General features: G+C 36.8%; 1 protein-coding gene across 7 annotated transcripts in view; it reads right to left on the bottom strand.

The window, feature by feature from the left end:
• SNX29 (sorting nexin 29) overlaps positions 1 to 21,415 on the bottom strand; it is a 91,291-nt gene that overhangs the window by 32,045 nt on the left and 37,831 nt on the right. For all 7 annotated transcript variants that reach the window (XM_021412136.1, XM_021412133.1, XM_021412138.1 and 4 more), the window contains 6 exons: positions 16,347 to 16,429; positions 13,213 to 13,319; positions 10,530 to 10,646; positions 10,049 to 10,104; positions 8,675 to 8,756; positions 1,067 to 1,207 (listed from right to left, as the gene is read on the bottom strand). In XM_021412136.1, the coding sequence (XP_021267811.1) occupies positions 1,067 to 1,207; positions 8,675 to 8,756; positions 10,049 to 10,104; positions 10,530 to 10,646; positions 13,213 to 13,319; positions 16,347 to 16,429 (586 nt within the window). The remainder of the gene's footprint in view (positions 1 to 1,066; positions 1,208 to 8,674; positions 8,757 to 10,048; positions 10,105 to 10,529; positions 10,647 to 13,212; positions 13,320 to 16,346; positions 16,430 to 21,415) is intronic.

The raw sequence follows: 21,415 nt of genomic DNA, 5'->3' as shown, positions 1-21,415 counted from the left end.
CCCGTTTCCTTTTGAAATTTTATTTCATATGAAATTACTTCACATGAATTAACAATGGTGATTTTTCGTCCAAAGAAAAAGTTGCAACAGATACAATTAGAATGATTCCAGCATTTTAGCAACCCAAGTATTAAAATGGTTGTAAGCCAAGCATGTAATGAAGATCTAACAGTATTTCAATCATCATCTCAGCTTTCCTTTGAAGACTGAACGTTTCATTATGGTTGGTTCTTCTCAGATAGTTGATACAAGAACTCAGTGACATGATGGCCAGAAACAGAGAGAGAGAAAATCTCACACAAAATGAAACAAATTTGGTTGACATAAGTAATGATGATTTAAGCACCCAGTGGTTTAGTATAGAAGTTTTAAAGTTATAAGCATGATTTAAATCCCTCATATTTTACTTGTGATAGTTAAATTTAGTTTTAAGATAATTTATTCACTGTGAAGATGAATTACTTTGATCAGTCCTTACTGGTTTCAGGATGTATATTGAACATTTTTGCCTTTTACTTAAGCTGTTAAACATTTTAGAGTTTTGGTGATCAAGAACTGAATAACGTACTTTGGAAAAGCCTTCTCTCACTTAATAAGTCTTCAAAGGACCAACATTTTTACTGTCTGTAATTTCCATGTGGCTACAATAGATAAATAGCCCAAGCTTTTAAGTAATGTTAAGCCTCCATAATATTTGCATCTACTTTTTCTTATTCAGAAGATCTTTTTCTTTTCATTCTTCTCAGTTTAACAACAGAATGCTGTCAAATTAGCATTAAAACATGTAATCATGCACTAATATCCTGGCTTCTTGACTAATACATATCAACAAGTTATAGAATCATAAAATTCTCTTTCCTCCCTTCCTCTCTCCCCTTAAAAAAAAAAAAAGATACAGTTCTGATACGCATGCTGTCCATAAAAATAAAGTTTTAAAAACTGTTCGAAATTCCCTGACCCATAGTCAATGTGCATTTAAGGAAAATGATAACCACCTCTTTTTTGTGCAGGTAAAGGAAAGGTTACTTTCTGAACTCTTACTGATACTATGAATTCATTTAATTACCTTATTTCCAATAGCTTTTTTTGGTGGGAAGTTAAAAGTCCTCACTTGCTGGTATTTATTCTGTAATTTATGATGCAAGCTTCTGAACTCTGCATATCTTCGATAAACATTCCATTCATCATCCTTTATTCTTATATAAACCTGCAAAATATAGACATGAAATAAAGTTTTTTTTTTCTCCTCGTTCTTAGCCTATTTTTCAACTATTTTAACTTCCAGTCTATTTCCTTCCCTTGTTAAGATTTCTGTCTTTGATGAAGCACTATGCCAACACTATAAAACATTATGCTGGCTCACATATACATTAAAGATCAACAGTCACACCTGGCCAGAAGAGAAGATCCTAATCAGCTCTTTCACTTTATCACCTCTTACCCACAAAGACTCCTAGTTTCAGATACTGCTCTCCTCCTCCACTTTTAGGCTGCGTTTCCATGAAAATTTTTCTCCCTGCTTGAGCAGGAGCATTCGGGTACCGTGAACCCCCCTCAGAAAGGCCACTTAAAGTACATAACATAAGAAGAAATATAAGGAAAGATATGAGTCGGTCAGCATTAAACAGTAAGTCTGTTGAGTTGCAGAGGAATTTAAAAATTAGAAGACTGTTTATTGATGATAAGGCTGTTGTTATATTGCTTATCAATAGGAGCCCCCCCTAAGATTATTTGATTAGGCATGTTTATCTTTAACCTCATTTAGTGCGACTTAAAATGTTTATTACTCTGCAAATAAGGAAGATTTGCAAGTAGCCATGTATTTATTGGAATCTTATTAAGAATCACAAAATCAGTTTCATCATCTTAAGTTTCAGCCACTAGTAATAATGGACAGCAAATGGATTTACTCATGCTTTTTGTTTCTGCTTCATAGGGAAGTGAAGTACGTATGTACGAAATAATCCTACCATTGAGAAATATGACAAAATAATATTATTGCAATAGCCACCTTGCTCTAATGTCGGTAAACAAGACTGCAACTAACCATCACCACCTAGAGGTAAAATATAAATGCAAATTTCTATTTCTTAATTCTGATCTGGGTTCTATCTTTATCCCTGTAAAGACAAGAAATTATTTTCTAACAGTAGGCTGACTGACCAACATCTAGCTAAAAAAAGATTCACCAAAACAATAGCATAAAGCAATGGAAAGCGCAACAATGACAGCAGAGCAGCAAGATCCCAAGCTGCAGCAAGTTAGGAGTCACTCAGACTCAACAGAAGTATGCACAGAAATAAGGGAAAGCTGCTGCCTACCTTCAGACTGCATCAGGTATGCAGAGACCTCCAGAGAGATCCCCTTATATCCACTGCCAACCCTTAAATGAGGGCTGGGAATGTGTGGATCCTGGCTCCACCCTTCTGGTCACTCAGGTGCATTCCATTGCATGAATCTGAGCTCCCCTGGATTGGCCCCGCCTTCCCACCAGGTGCTCAATTACTGGTTCAAGCCGTGACTTAGCATTTCCACTACAAATGGTCATCAAACTGTACAGATCATGAACATCAGCCACCAGAAAACACCTAACTGACCAGCAAAGAAGGCATTTCTATAAGAGTAGCATGACCCTGATTTCAGAAAGAAGCCTAATATTTAAATTTGTCTGTTTAAAGGACTAGGCTTTCCTAGCTGTTATTTTGTACAATATACATGGCTAGGTACTTAAATTTTCACGATTAACTAGTTTACCATTTACTAACAGCTGTCACAAACTTTGTATAATAAACGTCTGATGGTTATTTTGGATTCAAAGTAGATAACCATAGATGTTCTAATGCTCTTGCTGGAAGACATTGTTAAAGCAATCTAAGCCGAGCTCCTGTTACAGATAATTTCTATCCAGTAATGCCTAAATAATACCCGTGATTTATTGATTCATAAAAAGGATATGAACTGTTCATTGAATTCACCCTTCTGCTGAGGTGCAAAACTAATTACACTACTGATTTGTCAGCACTAATACATGGCAAGACAATGTTCAAGATACAAGCCCAAAGCAAAACAAAGCACAGCAAGTATAGAGAGGCTGTGCTTCTGAATAAATGAGTTTGTAGTGGAAGGAAAGGTTTCCTAATCATACTTATTTCCATTTTAGGTCTGCATTAGACCTTCTTATCATAGCATTACAACAGCAACTCATGTTTGGTTAATCCTACATTATGACCTCCAAGTTTCTTCAGCTGTTCAGCTTCTGCAAGGCATACTGATCACAACATTTACATAGTTCAGAACATTATCTGGTGAATTCAGAAATGTATTTTCTCCAGTACATTTTTAGATTAACATAAAATATAGTGATATATATCCAGAAATGTTGCCCACCCTCCAAAACAGAGCTATTTAGAGATTTCCTGATAAAAAAATAACATCTGTGTTTCGATTGATTTTTCTTCAATTTAATTAGCTCAATAATTTTTTTGATCCACGTGAACTTAAAGTATTTGCAAACTCTGAGGTAAGAAGTCTCAAATTCCAATTATGTTGAGCAGAAAACCACTGTCAGAACTTTTGGAAATTTAACCTAGTAGTATCAAAAAATGCTCTAATTTACATATTGAAACAGTTTAAAATCTCTCCATGCCTTTCATGATATGAAAGATTGCTACTGTACTCTCTCTTTTACAGTATAATTTAAATTAAGGAATTTTACCTTATTTCAGTTCCTATTCCCACCACACATATCTGCTCTTCTGTATATGTAAGCGTTCTCTACTTTTCAGTTTATAAATTCTCCTATAATCATTAAGAGCCAATAACTGAGTCCTGCATTTAAAATTGCCCCTCCTGTGAAAATTCCCTTTATTCCAGAAACATCAAATCCTGATCCAAACCCTTTCTTCTTCCAACTTTTATTTCATTCATGTGCCAAAATACTGGATCTCCACCTCTCTGATGTCCTACGTATCCTCCTTTACCCTGTGTCACTGAATACCAAATGGACTGATATCTTCCCCAAGATTTCTCTGAAGTCCACCCACAAACATGAAGTCTCTCCCTCTCCATTTAACAGTCAAATTTCCTTGTGCTACTCTAGAGAATGACAAAATTAAACTTCACAATACTTATAGCTATCTCTTCTCAGCAGGACTCTCCATCTTCAGCTAACTATTCACAGTGCAAGAAGAAAGAAAGTCCTAAATGCCTATTTAATTTTAAAAGCCCTATATCACAAATGCAAAGGTTCCTTTATTATTTATTGCAGTTACTATTTATTGCAGCTATCTGAATGTTGACCTACTACTGTGAAATGTTGATATTTCAGAAGACAAGTGAAAAAAAAATTTGGAAGGGAACATCATAAATGCAATTAAGTGCACAACCAATTCTAACTAGATTTATTACCAAAATGGATACACCACCTAACAGTTTCAACATCCACAGCTTACTGATACAAGTCTATGGCTTTTGTTAATTTCAAAGAGAATTCTAGATGGTGCTAAGGTGTGAGTGCTTATTATTCTGCTGCTCGCAACTGTACCCTTGAATTCAGTCTAAACATAAAATGTGGCTGTTTCTAGATCTTGTTTTTAAATTCTTAAGATTTATAACCACTAAATGCTGCCAGTTAATTATCAGCGCAGGAGTGTGATGCAACTCTGCAAATAAAGAGGTCTGCTTAAAATTTCCACATCTAATAGGATTCATTATAAAATGTTGCTTGCTATAAGAGCACACTGCTTTATTCCTGAGATTGTCTAGAAAATTTAATTCTTAACAGAAATTAAAGAAACAATTTGATTGTTGAAACTTTTATTAACCATTATTCTGGAGCTGGCAATTTTTCCATCTATATTCATAACATCTGCTTTTTGTTGTATTTTTTTTTTAAGGATAGAAAATTAATTTTGAACATGACATCTGAAACATACTGAAATATTAACGTGACAAAAAGAAAGGCTTTGAAATGCCCTTCAAAAAAAGCTTAAAAATTCTGCAGTAAAATTAAAAACAAATATATATATATATACTCCTGATTTAAGAAATACAAATGGAAAATTGGTATTGATTTTGATGAGACACAGCTACCCAGATTTACTTTTCCTTAATATTATATTCCTAAGAAGAATAATTCATAACTCCAGGTTGAGAAATGACAGATACTGTACTGATCACTTCATACTTTTCCACGTTATTAGACATATCCACCCTCTTTTGGTAATTTCCAATCCACATGTTAAGTACTTGGTAGTTAATTTTCTGCTAGAAATACATATTGATGAGTTAAAAGGGACAGTTCCTGGGTGCATCGGTAATAAATCCGAAATAGCAAATCTGACACTGGCTTCTACTCTACCTCAACTAAAAATATGCTCCAGAGATATGCAATTTCTAACCAGCAGAGGTTGACAACACAGCACAGAAGAGGAGGGAAGAGGAAGACAATCTCTTTAGCTTTCTAATAACAGAAAAAGCAGAAGAAATCAATCCATGTTTCAAATATATTTAGATGAATTTCGTTTGGGAAAGCAGTGGTTGAGGTCCATGCTTTTTGGTGACATTTGGCATCAACACCTCGGAGCCTGGAGAAGAGAAGGCTATGAGGTAACCTGATAGCAGCCTGTCAGCATCTAAAGGGGAGCTACAGGAAAGAAAAGGACAGATTCTTTAGCAGGGCCTGTGGTGACAGAACAAGGGGAAATGGCTTCAACCTTAAAGAAAGTAGATTTAGGTTAGATATAAGGAAAAAGTCGTCTACAGTGAGGGTGGTGAGGCACTGGCACAGGTTGCCCAGTGACGTGGTGGATGCCCCATCCCTGGAGACTTTCAAGGCGAGGCTGGATCAGGCCCTGGGCAGCCTGATCTAGCTGTGCATGTCCCTGTTCACTACAGGGGAGTTGGACTAGATGACCATTAAAGGTCCCTTCCAACTCTAAGGATTCTGTGATTCTATGATTGTAACATACTACTTAAGTGTTTTATACATATATACGACCTAATTTTGAAGCAGGCTAAGCACCATTCCCATTAGTTTTAAGTACAGTCATAAATGCTTAGCATATCTGAAGTTTACACTTATCCAAACAAGTTTCAAACTTCATCTGTTCCAACTGGCGCATTTCAGCTCTATTTATTTGACAACTTTTTCTCACAATTAACAGTCAGTTTTTATGTCCAAGGTTCCTCAAGAATTCAGAAAAATCTGAGCTCTAAAATATATTGGAAATGACCTCAATAATATCAACATGCTGCAATACTGCTACCAAGAATTCTCACTATCCTTTGCACTGATGTACTACAAACAGATTTCTTGCAAAGCTGATACAAATAGGTAGTTCTTGCAAATCTTACAAATAGGTAGTTCTACTCCTATAGGTAGTTCTTGCTCGCTTTTTAAAACATCTAAAGACAAAGTAGAGTATTGAGGGCACTGAGAGCACCCTCAGTAAGTTTGCAGATGACACCAAGCTGGCAGGAAGCGTCGATCTGCCTGGGGGTAGCAAGGTCCTACAGAGAGATCTGAACAGGCTGGATCTCTGGGCTGAAGCCAATGGGATGAGGTTCAACAAGATCAAGTGCCGGGTCCTGCACTTTGGCCGCAACAGCCCTAGGCAACGCTACAGGCTTGGGGCAGAGTGGCTGGAGGATTGTGTGGAGGAAACGGACCTGGGGGTATTGGTCAGTGCTCGGCTGAGCATGAACCAGCAGTGTGCCCAGGTGGCCAAGAAGGCCAATGGCATCCTGGCTTGTATCAGGAATAGAGTTGCCAGCAGGAGTAGGGAGGTAATTGTCCCTCTGTGCTCAGCCCTGGTGAGGCCGCACCTCGAGTACTGTGTCCAGTTTTGGGCCCCTCACTGCAGGAAAGACATTGAGGCCCTGGAGCGTGTTCAGAAGAGGGCGAAGAAGGAGGTGAGGGGTCTGGAGCACAGGGCTTATGAAGAGCGGCTGAGGGAGCTGGGATTGTTCAGTCTGGAGAAGAGGAGGCTCAGGGGAGACCTTTTCGCTCTCTGTAACTACCTGAAGGGAGGTTGTAGTGAGCTGGGGGTCAGCCTCTTCTCTCTTGTAACTAGTGACAGGATGAGGGGGAACGGCCTCAAGTTGCACCAGGGGAGATTTAGGCTGGACAATAGGAAATACTACCTTTCTGAGAGAGTGGTCAGGTGCTGGAATGGGCTGCCCATGAGGTGGTGGAGTCACCGTCCCTGGCGGTGTTCAAGAAACATTTAGATGTTGTTGAGCGACATGGTTTAGTGGGGTTATATTGGTGGTAGGTGGATGGTTGGACTGGATGATCTTGTAGGTCTTTTCCAACCTAGCTAATTCTATGATTCTATAACTGCTCATAAGAGTTCTGTGGTGTTCTGTGCATTTCAGTAACTAAACATAAACAACTGATAAAAGACATTCTATGTCTATTATAGACTGTATAATATTTATACATTATTCAAACAGATAAACAAATTTTTCATATTCAATATCATGACTATATATTGCAGAAATAAATAAGAATATTCTCAAAACTCTTTTTGACTATGTAAAATTTCAAATATTTTAGAATCTTGCTATGAATGTGGCTTTATTTTTTCTTGTTAGAGGCCCACTCTAACAGTCAGAATTCTTTGTTTTTCATTAAAAATGAGCAATGGATGAAATCTATTCAAAGCCACTCTGTAGCAGCAGAACATATTTTCTGAACTCCAGTAGGCTTTGGATAAATCCCTGAAAATCTTTCATATTGGGAAGTTTGGTTTATTTCAGTATTTTTTCCAATTAAAAAAAACCCTCACGCCAAATATCTGCAATACACATGAATCTCAAATGTTCTCTGTGCTTTCATGATTTCTTTTTATAATCAGGTACAGTCAAATTCTGTCAAAAAATCCAACTACAAGAGCTGCTCCAGAAGTAATGCCTCCTATTTTATTACATTGTCTCACAATATCAGAAGCAGATGTTGGTGGGATGACAGTAGAGGTTGAATCTTCCTGCCAATATTCCATTACATTTTGTTGCCATGCAACAGATGGCAGCAGAGGGGCAGTCTGGCAAAATGGTGTCTGACATGGAAATGAATATAAAGCAAAGATGTGGAACTGAATTCCTCCATGAGGGAAAAATAGCTTGCACTGATATTCATCAATGATTTCTTAATGTTTATGGAGACCAAACAGTAGATGTTAGCACAGTGAGGCAGTGGGTTGTGCCTTTCAGCAAGGGGTGACAGCGACACATTTTGATAAGATCAGCACACAGGCTCTTGTTTATCACCAGCCAAAATGCACAGCTAATGTTGATGACTCTGTTGAAAAATAGTCTTCTGTAGCTGAGAACTTGCTCTATCTAATAGTGTTATTGTGCTCTTTGGATCTGTTGCAGGTTCCACCGAAATAAAGAGGAAGCATTACTTTTGGAGTGACCTTCTAAGTTTAATGAGAAGTTACCGGTAAGAATAAACAAAATTTTTGAAGCACCTAAGCAAAATAGTAGCAAATATGCCCTACATTTTAATGAAGCAGAATACTGTTAGAAGACATTTACTTATTTATATTGTGTGAAATTTAAACTAAAATTTTCTTGACAAGTCATTCGGACTATCTCTAATAAAATTACACTGAGATTTATTTCAGTCAGAAACTTTACTACAGCATCCGTGTTAAAAAGTATTACTTACTTGATAAACATGGAATGCATTGGCAGCTTTTCCACGCAGAAAGACTGAGGGAATCCAAACATTAATAAGAGCTCGATTTGATCTGAGTAGATAAGAGAAAAACTTAAAACAGGGAAAATAGACAATCATGTTGATGTATTAAAATTGCAAAGTTTCTGTTGCAGTTTAAGTCGCCAGATGGCTCAATACCACACAGTCATTCATTCACTCCCCACCTTCCCAGTGCGATAGGGGAGAGAATAGGGGAAAAAAAAGTAGAACTTGTGGGTTAAGATAAAACTATTTACTAAGATAAAAATAAGGAAAAGGACAATAGTTCTGACTATTTATAATATATATATTATATATATATATGAATATACATAAGAAGTGATGCACAAGCAATTGCTCACCACCTTCCTGACCAATGCCCAACTAAGCCCCCGAAGCAGTGGAAGAGAGTGAGATGAATTTCCCCCCTTTTCAAAACTCCTTCCACATATGGTATGGAATAATACTTTGGATAGTTTAAGTCAGCTGTCCTAATTCTGTTTCCTCCCAGCTCCTTGGGCCTTTCACTCCATGTAACACTGCTGAGCAGAAACTATAAACATTGGTGCATTATCAGTGCTGTTTTTCTCCTAGAACCAAAACCAGCATCATACCAGATACCACCACACCACAGAAATAAAATACTACGCTAGATGAAACAAAGACAGTTCCCCAAAATTAACATAACTGTGAAAGAAAAATTGAAGCAAATGTTTTGTTCTGTTTTTTAAACACTGTATTTGACAACATTTGATTATTAATTTCAACAAGTTCAAAATTTTGGTCCATAACACTCAACAACAAAGATATGAGCTCATTAAAAAGCAGAAGAGCATTGGACAGTTACAGAGAAGCTATTTCCATCGACTCCATGATTAATTTCCAGGTTTCTACGATATAAAGACAGCAGCTACATTTCCACCCCCTCATTCACAAAAAGCTAGATTCATTTGTCCAATTCACATCACTTTGATCTGTGATGACCTACTGTATTTTTTTTGTAGTACTATTTGTATGCTCTGAAATAAGATGAGAAGGATCAAGGCACTATAAATCTATCATCTACTGAAAACAAAACAACAGAAAACAGTAACTTTTTAGAATACTAAGTTCTCGGACTCTGGATGAACATTTCAAGAAGATCTTCCTGAATCTAAACTCCTTGCAGTCAACTTTATTAAACACTACACCAAGGCACGGACTGTACAGCTCTCCACACTTTTTTACAATGAAACACCACATCTGAGAATTCAGTATTTGGAAATAACATAGTGAAGGAAATAAATTGATTTGCTTGCTTATTCTTTCCCATTAATGCACAAAACATGCACATTAGAAACTTACATTTCGAAGTCTGACAGACTCTGATCTTCAGACGTTTGACTTAAATCTCCAGGGACCTATGTTTACATAAGAGAAACCACATGCTGGTTATTATAATTTCTATGTATAATCTTAAAAGATAATTAAAATTCAACATTCAAGTTGTAAAATGCCAATAAAAACTCTGTAGTCTTATGGATACAGGTGACCTCATATTTGGAAACCTACCAATTATTTAATGTTCAACCTTTCAAAGAAAGCTCAGTTAAAAAAAAATTAAAACCCTTATATTCGAATACTTCAAACAATTTTAATGTCTGAGCATGTCTTACATTCAATACTGCTGATGAGAATGAAAATATCAAAAATACCAAATAAGGTGTTCCTAGCAGCTGGTAAAACACCAACTATTTCTTATAAGCTAATACAGATTTTATTTCAACATGACTAAGGGTTTTGAGCTTAGTCAAGAATGATATTCCTCCATTTAATAAACACTTACCGGCCCTCTCAAATCAATTAGCTCTTGTCTCATCTGGGACACAAGAGCTTCTTTAGCCATTAAAGCACGGTGCAGCCTCTCATTAAACTCAATCAATTCGCCATGCATTTCAGCCACCTGAAAAACATAGCCCAGAGATAAATGTGTCCTAAATTTAAAAAAAAAAATTACTTCTATCAGAAGCATTAGACTATGAAGTTGAATGAAAGCTTCAGTTCTGAAAGATGATCCATCAATACCTAATATACCAGGCAAGGGATTTGTCTTGAATGGACAGTGGTGCTTGTAAGCCTTACATAAATGAAATATGAGCCAAAAAGAGTTTGTAGAATTATTTTCAAGACAGAAAAAAAGACTCAATTCAGAAAATCCTACTGTTAGGAGTTTCCAAGTAAATTATTTCTATATTCTCTAAAAAAAAGGGGCTGTTGATGTGGGCTACAATCATAGATGGAGTGCTAGATAAGCGGTCCTAGGGCCTAACAAGAAAAGCTGCACCTAACAGGAGAGGTTAATTGGCCCTGGTAGTGGGCGTAGTAGACTACAGTAACAATACAAAAAAAAAAGCTATAATTATCAGGTTACAGCAATTCCTGCAACATCTCAAAGAGCCATCAAAACTAGGAGAATACAGAGGCAATAGGATAACATAATTAGGAGCAGAGTGGAATAGGATAAACCTCAATCCTCTACTTCAGCAATAGCACAACGACTTGGATCTTTCTCAAATGCCTTTTAGAGTTCATAGTTTTCCTTCTGGAGATAACTCATTCCACTTCAGGCTTTCCAGGCTGAGATCACAGAACTGCAGGGGTTGGAAGAGACCTCTGGGAACCATCAAGTAAGTAATAAGGTATTTAATAGAATGTAAGAATATTTAAGAATATTGTAAGTTCCTCTCTGATTTATGTTAGTATTCACAAACATAATGTGCACCTGACATGCTAGAGGGAAGGGATGCTATCCAGAGGGACCTGGACAGGCTGGACAGGTGGGCTCATGCCAACCTCACAAAGTTGAACAAGCCCGAGTGCAAGGTCCTGCATCTGGGTTGGGGCAATCCCAAGCACAGACACAGGCTGGGTGGACAATGGCTTGAGAGCAGCCCTGAGGAGAAGGATTTGCAGGTGTTGACCAATGAAAAATTCAACATGAGCCAGCCATGTGCACTTGCAGCCCATAAGGCCAACCATATCCTGTGTTGCATCAAGGGAAGTGTGACCCAGCAGGTTGGGGGAAGTGATTCTGCCCCTCTGCTCTGCTCTTGTGAGACACAGCCTGGAGACCTGCACCCAGTTCTGGGGCGCCCAACACAAGAAGGACATGGACATGTTGGAGCAGGTCCAGAGGAGGGCCACGGAGATGACCAGAGGGCTGGAGTACCTCCCCTATGGGGACAGGCTGAGAAAGTTGGGGCTCTTCAGCCTGGAGAAGAGAAGGCTCTGAGGAGACCTTATAATGGCTTTCCAGTACCTGAAAGGGGCCTACAGGAAAGCTGGGGAGGGACTTTTTACAAGGGCAAACAGCAACAGAATGAGCGGAAATGGCTTCAAACTTGAAAAGGGTAGATTTAGACTAGATATTAGAAAGAAATTCTTTACTGTGAGAGTGGTGAGACACTGGAACAGGTTGTTCGGTGATGTGTTTGCCCTCGCCCTGGAAGCGTTCAAGGCTATGCTGGATGGGAATTTGAGCAACCTGGTCTAGAGGGAGGTGTCTCTGCCTATAGCAGGGAGGCTGGAACTAGATGATCTTAAAGGTCCCTTCCAACTCAAACCATTCTATCATTCAATGATTTATCTCTATAAAAATGTTTGTTTAGTATTTAACAGGAGATATGGGTATTAACTTACTTTCGTCTGGGAAGTCAATTTTATTTAAACTTAGAATTAACCCGTAATCTTTCTCGTTTTATTTTTATTTTTTCAGTAGTTAATGAATTTCATGTTATTTTACAAAAGAGAATCTTGTATTAGGAACTCTGTCTAACATGATCACATCAACTGAACTTGTAGCTTCCAGCACGTATTTCCATACTAAGGTACTCCATAACCTACATTATAAAGCTCTACAAAGATTAAACACAATCAGGAAACTGTATGAAAGTGCAAAAAACGATTCCAGTATGTCCTCGGGAATCTTTAAAGTTCAATTCATAAAACAACAAAGCTTGTTAATTATGCAGTTTAGCTTATACAGTGCCTGAATCCTATTGTCTGTTCATTTCATCATCATCAATTGTAACCTTAAGGAACTTCCTTATTAAAATCTTCATAAAAGTGGTATTTCTTAAGGCAGTAAAACAAATCAGATCAAAATTGACACATGAAATCACTGTTAGGATGAAAAATAACATACAATTAAACAAGTATGGTCCTGTTTTATTGTAAGCAATGTAACATTTTTATACAAATCAATTTTAATATAAAATATGAATGTGTATCTTTATTAAGAAAAGTATTTCAATCATATGAATTGCTTTAAATTGGCTTTGAAGTTGAATGAATAAACCTACATTTTAACAACAGAAGTCTGAAAATTAAACTTTTAATTTTTAGAGCAAAAATGAGAATTTTATTTTAGACTAATGGGGAAAAAAAGACAGCTGAGGAAAGAAAATGTTTACAGCTTCAAATGCTATATTATCATTACAATCCCTCAAAAGTTGTGCAGCATACTTTACCTCAATCAATTTTCTTTCATAAGAGCTGGCTAGTTCCTCATTGTTTTCTACTTGCTTTTGCTCTGGAATAGTAAGTTCACCATCAGTGCTCCAAATGTTTGGCAAAACTAAAAAAAAAAGAGATACTTCAAATTACAAACATTAAATTACATAAACATTGAACACAATCTGTTTCAAAGCAGCAGTTTTAATATAAACAGTTCTTAGAAGTATCAAAACAGGATGTAATATTAAACAATAGGGAGCTTTCTTGCAAGCACAGTTTAGACAAGTTCTCTAATCTTCACAGGAAAAAAATAAAAGCTGAAAGAATCTGGCTGTTTTGTGACTACAGCTACATAGATAGTGACTCCAACTCCTACCAATACCCTTTGAAAACTAAGCTTGTGCTTTTTTTTCTGTAATTACTCTTCCAAAACATCATTTCATATTACTTACACAGAATTATTCACACATCACAGAAATTACAGATAATAGGGCTGAGAACTGACATTTCAAACTTTATCTAACATTTTGTCCCTTTGCATAAAGCAGAATCAGCTGTATTTATTTTATTCCTCACAGTTAATTGTCTAATTTATTCTTAGAACCTTCAATAAAGGAGATTTCATGCTTCTGTGCACAATTTATTTAAATGCAAGTATTCTTCTCAGAAAAGGTTTTCTTGATAGTTAATCAAGATTCGCTTCACCTGCCATTTAAGCCCATTACTTCTCTTCTTATCCACAGTGAATGAAAACTGGTTTACTCTATTCCAGTTCCTAGCTACCACTTACATATCTGAAGATCAGTTGAAGGCCTATTCTAAGTAAGTCTCCTCCAAATTACACAAACTCCAAGTCAACTTCTCTTCACAGATAATGAATTTCTAGAAAAAAAAAGTCTGTACATGTAAACAAAAGAAGTCCCAAAAGAAGAGAGGTTTAATAAATGCTTTTATTATTTTCCAAAATCTAGACTATACATACAATCGTGTTAAGGTATGTAGAAGAAGTATGCATGTAGAAGTGAATTTTGAAAGTTATTTTAAGATCTAATTCTTTTAAATATTGCTTGAAGTTCTTCGAACACAAACTTCTAAGACCAGCATTTCATATCAGCATAAAATTTGATTATTTATCTTTTTTAAACAACAATTCTGCACAAAACTTCCACAATTTGAGGAAAAGTGTCTCTGAACATGGTCAGTATTCCCTTTACATTTTTACATGTCCCACTTGCAAAAACCACAGGAGACTACAGCAATGACATATCATAATTTATCATAGCTACTTTTACACTTAACTATACTCAGGGTAACCAAAAACCAAGGTCAGCAAGAAAGCTAATATGACAGGCAAAGACAGAAAAAAAGAAAATGCAAGCTACCATAAGAAGCTAAGATGGCAATCACAGAATGATAGAATGGTTTGAGTTGGAAGGGACCTTTAAGATCATCTAGTTCCAGCCTCCCTGCTATAGGCAGAGACACCTCCCACTAGACCAGGTTGCTCAAAGTCCCATCCAGCATAGCCTTGAACGCTTCCAGGGCGAGGGTATACACATCACCGAACAACCTGTTCCAGTGTCTCACCACTCTCACAGTAAAGAATTTCTTTCTAATATCTAGTCTAAATCTACCCTTTTCAAGTTTGAAGCCATTTCCGCTCATTCTGTTGCTGTCTGCCCTTATAAAAAGTCCCTCCCCAGCTTTCCTGTAGGCCCCTTTCAGGTACTGGAAAGCCATTATAAGGTCTCCTCAGAGCCTTCTCTTCTCCAGGCTGAAGAGCCCCAACTTTCTCAGCCTGTCCCCATAGGGGAGGTACTCCAGCCCTCTGGTCATCTCCGTGGCCCTCCTCTGGACCTGCTCCAACATGTCCATGTCCTTCTTGTGTTGGGCGCCCCAGAACTGGGTGCAGGTCTCCAGGCTGTGTCTCACAAGAGCAGAGCAGAGGGGCAGAATCACTTCCCCCAACCTGCTGGGTCACACTTCCCTTGATGCAACACAGGTTATGGTTGGCCTTATGGGCTGCAAGTGCACATGGCTGGCTCATGTTGAATTTTTCATTGGTCAACACCTGCAAATCCTTCTCCTCAGGGCTGCTCTCAAGCCATTGTCCACCCAGCCTGTGTCTGTGCTTGGGATTGCCCCAACCCAGATGCAGGACCTTGCACTCGGGCTTGTTCAACTTTGTGAGGTTGGCATGAGCCCACCTGTCTGTACATAGTCTCTTTCAAACAGTCTGCACATATTTATCCCCCAAACAGCACTAACAGTATAATCTAAATTCTTATGTTCCAATAACACATTAATTCACAGATTATTTTTTGCAATAATTTTTATCTGATAGTTTTTTCTGGAAGGTATATTACTGAAAAATAAAATAGCAATAAACAAGTATGACCTTCTTTCTAAAACTCAGAAAACTTTCTCTAATTTTGAGTAGAAAAATGTACATCAGTGTTTTCCTCAAAAGGAAAATATATCAAATACACTATTTTCACTATTAGGGGATAGAACTCTACCATGATTGGAAGAGATTAATAGATCTTAAAATTATCTCTTGCTGATCCTTCTCTCACGTAGATGATATTATTTGCTTTGATGAAAATTTAGCAAGGAAAGCAAAAATATCCTGATGGCTTCTACTGAGCAGTAATTTGATGGTACGCCATCACATAAAATTCTTTTACAATAAAAACTGCTATCAAATGAAAACTGTTCAAAACCACAACAAATAGCCCAATCAGAGATATACCAGGGACAGTGTTCACAGAGACGGAATTGACCTCTTTTCAGCTAATATTTTCAGCAGGGGGAGGGCTGGTGTCATACTGGATAGGATGTGGATGCATGAACCGTTCCCTAGCCACACTAGGGTTATTTTGTGCGGCTGAAGTCTTGCTTATCAACCTGGACTTGCACAGGACTGGGTAGCCAGTTATGTACAGAAGTTCATTTCAGTATCAATCAGGAAAAAAATGCAGATGGATGTAAACAAGATGTATGGCTATTCACTGCCTATTCTTTCATTGTAGATTTTTATACAAGTCCTGGAGTAACTTCCATCATTTCGTTATTAATTATGCCTCCAATAAATTCTGTCTCAATGGCAGAATCCTGTGCATGGATTTTTTTTTTCCTTTATCCTTACCTTCCACTGTTTGACCTTCTCTTCTGAGCATCTGGACAGCTCCTACATACTTCTTAAGCTGCACTTTTAGCACTTCATTTTCTCTGTTGATAAAAAGAACAGCATAAGAAAAAAATTATTGTTTTCTCAAAATGGAAGACCATTTCAGAGGAAACAAATATACCAGCTGTGACAATGGGCTTCACTTAACCCATCAACAAAACATTTACACCTTAAATAATATGCCAGCAGCAGAGTAGGAGGCAAATTTGTTTTCCAGGTATACCTGTAGGTAACCATGAAACCCTAGATAGATTAACACACAGACTACAGAAAGCTGAAAACAGTTTACACACAAAGGTGTGCATTTTATTTATGGGAATTTAACTAAGAAAGAGAACTCTTCAGAAGCACATGCAAATACATTTGCTGGTCCTTACTATACATATCGGCCCAATATATATATATATAAGTTCCTGTTGTGTGCAATATAATTAAGATTCACAATCCAAAATTAAATTAAATATCACATTGCCTTCCATATTATGTCATTGTTAACAACTTCCAAAAACTAAAGAACAATCAACTTAATTGTCTTTATGCTTATATATTATTAGCCACAATTAGGAAGCTGGAGGAAGTTCCATAAAAGCATGTGAAAGAACTTCTTTAAGCTAAGGGTGACAGAACACTAGAACAGGTTGCCCAGAGAGGTTGTGTGGTCTCCTTCTATAGAGACATTCAAGACCCATGTGGACAACTACCTGTGTGTCCTATTGCAGGGAACCTGCTTTAGCAGGGGGTTTGGACTCAATGATCTCTTGAGGTCCCTTCCAACCCCTGCAATTCTGTGATTCTATGAAATTCAGTTCACTTAAGACACCATCTATCTAACAATTCCTAACTCAAATGCCTCAGACATTGTTTGAGGAGTTTCCATGTCAAAATTTCAACCATACTAAATATGGCTAGTGAAAACGCACAAATTTATGCAGATGTACAGCACTTTCTGGGCTTTTGAATCTGACTGATACACTAACAAAATATTTTGACTGAAACATGCAGTAACACTTCAGTTGAAAGTGCACAGGAAATGTAAGCAAAACTGGATGTCAGCAGCAGCAAATCACTCTGCAAATTCTGAGTATTCAAGATCATTCTGGATGATGTTTCAATGTTCCAATGAACTATAAGCTAACATAGTTATCAATCTTTTTTCTTTTTTTAGCAGAACACATCTTATTCCATAGCACTTCTATCCAATAAAACCACTAAAGTCTCAAACTCTAGTTAGCATTCTGCTTTAGTACTCATCCTGAAGATACATCAGAATGTTATAAGTGAATACATTACCAGCCGTTAACAGCCTGAAAACCAAAGGAAAACTACAACAGTAATTATGATAACTAGTGAGCATATAACTTCTGTAGGCAAAGAGAAGAGAAATATTAAGTATTCAACCCTTAAAGAATGGTACTTGAGTCACTTTTATCAATTTTCTTAAAGAAAGCAACTTGTATAGTTCCTACAGACGTACGTGTTCTGTATAAATACTCATCCTGTATTTCTAATGTCAGACATACTTGAAAATTCACCAGAAACCAATGCATACATACACAAATGAAAGGGAATAATTAAAGGATTCTACTAAATTGAAAAAATAAAAACATTTGGTAAATTTCTGTTAAGAATATGTATATGGTCAGGCCTTGTCTATACAGCAGTTCCTGAATGGCATAACAGGTCTAAGGTATCCTTTCTTACAAAACGATGAAATGAAACATTAGTAGTGTTTTAATTTTCTATGACTATATTCATCCATTTTGATCATAGTAATATAGACACAAAATAAGGCTTTACTAAAAAGTAATTTTATTGAAATATTCATGGATGCTATACAGCCACAGAATGCCTTAGCAACAAAAAGCTTGTTTGTTATTCCTTCTGGAAAATTATCTGGAATGAAAATAAACAACCAAATAACAACCTTAAGTCATTGAATGCTTTCAATGCCCTGATTCTGAAGAAAAATAATTACGCTTCCTACTTTACTTTAAATTAGTAAGAACACCATCAGTAAATCAAAACCACTCTAAGGATAATTTTTTATTATATATAAATACGTTTTAAAAGTCCACATTTTGGGAAACATTCACCTGACTCTTGTGCATATAATGAATAAAAAGATAGCATGTAATAGTACTAATAAATGCAATTCATCACCAACAAATTCATTCATGCCAAAAAAAACATAGCAACTGCTCCCTAAGGTCTCTCCCACATCAAGAGGACAAATGTAACAGAATAACAAGCAGCATGTTCTCAAGTCAAAGGCAGGGCATTGTGGAAGAGAGACGCTATGGAACACAGCAGCAGATCGGTTCCCTTGCTAGGATTTCTGCTGTAATCTTGGAGAAAGATCAAGGCCCCACAGACAAAATATTCCCCACCTTCTCTGTGCTATACCATCCCTTTTCTTAAAAGCTAACTTTACTGGGGGCGAGGAGGATGGCTAAAGGAGGTAGGTTATTTTCCAGTAATGGCCACAAAGTTTCTATGACAGGTGGTTCTGCCTATTGAAGCATGCATTCATTCACCTGTACATCAAGAACAGTTGCAGTCTACTATGCAAGTCAAACTTAGAGGCTTCTTTTACATTCTTCTAAAGATTTCTGTTGTTAACATGAATGCAAATAAGAAAGTGTTTTATAAGCGGTGACTTCAAAAATGTTATTAACAGATTAAAGATGTACATCCTTTTAAGTTATTACTTTTGTTGCATAGGAAGAGGCCATGCTGGAAGGGCTGGGAGGGAAGGGAAAAAAGGATATATATACTTCTCCACTTGGCACAAAATCCAATCCAATATATGTTTAGGTAAAGCTATCAAAATAATACCAACATGTTTTGCCCTCCAGACAGTCTCCTCACACAGTTACTTAGGCTTCAGCAAAACTGGACTTTGAAGATCAATTCTTGCCTAGCATTCTCTGTTTAGCAGGCCAGTCTCAAACAGACTTTTACTTCATTTAGCAGTCCTTAAAAATGCTACCAGTGCAATTTCAGGACAAATAGACAAAGTCTATATATAATCTCTTTCATGTTTTTGATAAAAACACCTTTTTTTTCTTCTCCTTTTAAAGTACAGAAAAACAACCTGTATCTCACCAAATTCCTCCACAGTTTTTGTAAAATGAGTACATTAAGAGAACATTTAAAAAAAAGTGTAATTTCTCAGGTATCTCAACTACAGTCCATCAAGTGGCCTGAACACTAATTTAGTTTCTGACACAAACACCAGATGTTAACAAGTGCTTCCTGTGGAACCTACTTCTAAAACAAGTGTCTTATTTCTAAACTCCGGCCTACAAAAAAAGAACCTGAAAGATACCATAGAATCATAGAATGGCTTAGGTTGGAAGGGACCTCAAGGATCACCAAGCTCCAACCACCCTGCCGCAGGCACAGCCTCCAACATCTGTGTCTTGTTAACCATAATGCGTTAAAAAATAGCAGGAAGTTATAAAACCTCCAAATAATCAAGAAGTTGGATGAATACTGATAATAAAATGAAGACAGACTGGGCTAAATGACCTCTGAAGACGCCTTCCTACCTTAATTATCCTACAATCCTACTATTAAAAAAGTGCAAAACTACAATTAGTTGTAAATATAAAACAACATGAGTTGTGTGCACAACCTAAATGTAATACAAAACATTAGAGCTATTGTTCATAGGAATGGAGATTTATATATAATACATGAGATTTTACTATAAAATCAGTCGTTGGGGAAAAAAAACCTGTAATGAGGAACAATGTGATAAATCTAAATCCTAACTGCTTGTGATGAAAGACCATACACATCATAAACTGAAAACTACTCTCCTGATAGCCTTATGACATACTCTGTGTTCAAATTTAAGTTATGACAGAGCTCTACCTTTGCACTGCTATCAAATCTACCTCTGAATGAAGTGTTGAAAAAAAGATTAATACAAAAAGCCAAAATCAAAAGCAATGCGGTTTAAATAATACGGACACTTGATGATAGAAGGCAGATTAGATATAGTAAACAGAAGGAACGTAAAAGTATAATACCAAGCAGAGTCTCTTCCCTCCTTTCCTTCCACAGTACCTTGTAAGATTCATTTAATCTGCTTTTCTTGCTGCGTACCCTGTCCTTTGGAAAATGCTTTTCCTCCAGCATCTCTGAATACTGTCTAAGAATATGCAATCTGAGATTATCCAGTTTCACAGTCAAATTAATAAACCTCTCTGCCTCACAAAGTATTGTAACAGAACAACATACCAAAAAAAAAAAAAAAAGAAATCTCAATTGAAAAACACTGGCATTGCCAAGGAGCCACTGGCACACATCCATGCAATTTGAGAACAGCTCACTGACAAGGGGAAGAAAAAAAAAGTCAGAAAAATCAGCTTAAGAAATGATACCAGAGTCTAGCTATTCTATTATATCAGAAGGTTAGGAAGTAGGCAGAATGCTAAAACTGCTCCACTGAAAACAATCCAGTTTTGAAAGAGTTGTTCAAATACTTAACGTTGAAAACTAAGATTATGGCTTCTTGAAAGTAAAATGACCTAACGAGTTCTCCGTTTTTCAAAGAAAACTTGGGAAACTCAAAAAGATTTCTCTAACTAAGCTAGCATTTCTGTCTAGAAAAACAGCTGAATTAAGTCAATTTTGCAGATGTCCAGAAGTAATCATTTCAACAGTGACTGATAACATATCTCAATCATAGCAATATTTTTATAGTGGCTCAGATCCTGCAAGCACACAGTCTTATTAAAACTAACAAGATTATCAATGCAAAGCTGAGGCTGTTGGATTAACACTTAACTGAGTCATCACCGAACTGCACTACATCTTACCACAGACATTTAACACCACTGCTTAATTTTTTATTTTTTTTTAATCCAACAAATAACCCAAAGGGCTATAAAACATGATAAAGAATCAGGGAGAGGCTTAGTATTGCAAGATGCTACCATTGCAGTGAAATCTATCAGTGGTCATTTTCCATGAGATATGACTGGCAGGAAAGAGACTACTTATGTACCTGAAATTAG

Source organism: Numida meleagris, chromosome 13 (genome assembly GCF_002078875.1).
Source record: "Numida meleagris isolate 19003 breed g44 Domestic line chromosome 13, NumMel1.0, whole genome shotgun sequence".
Lineage (NCBI taxonomy): Eukaryota > Metazoa > Chordata > Aves > Galliformes > Numididae > Numida > Numida meleagris.
Note: the sequence above shows the minus strand (reverse complement) of the source record. Positions and strands in the feature narration are given on the sequence as shown.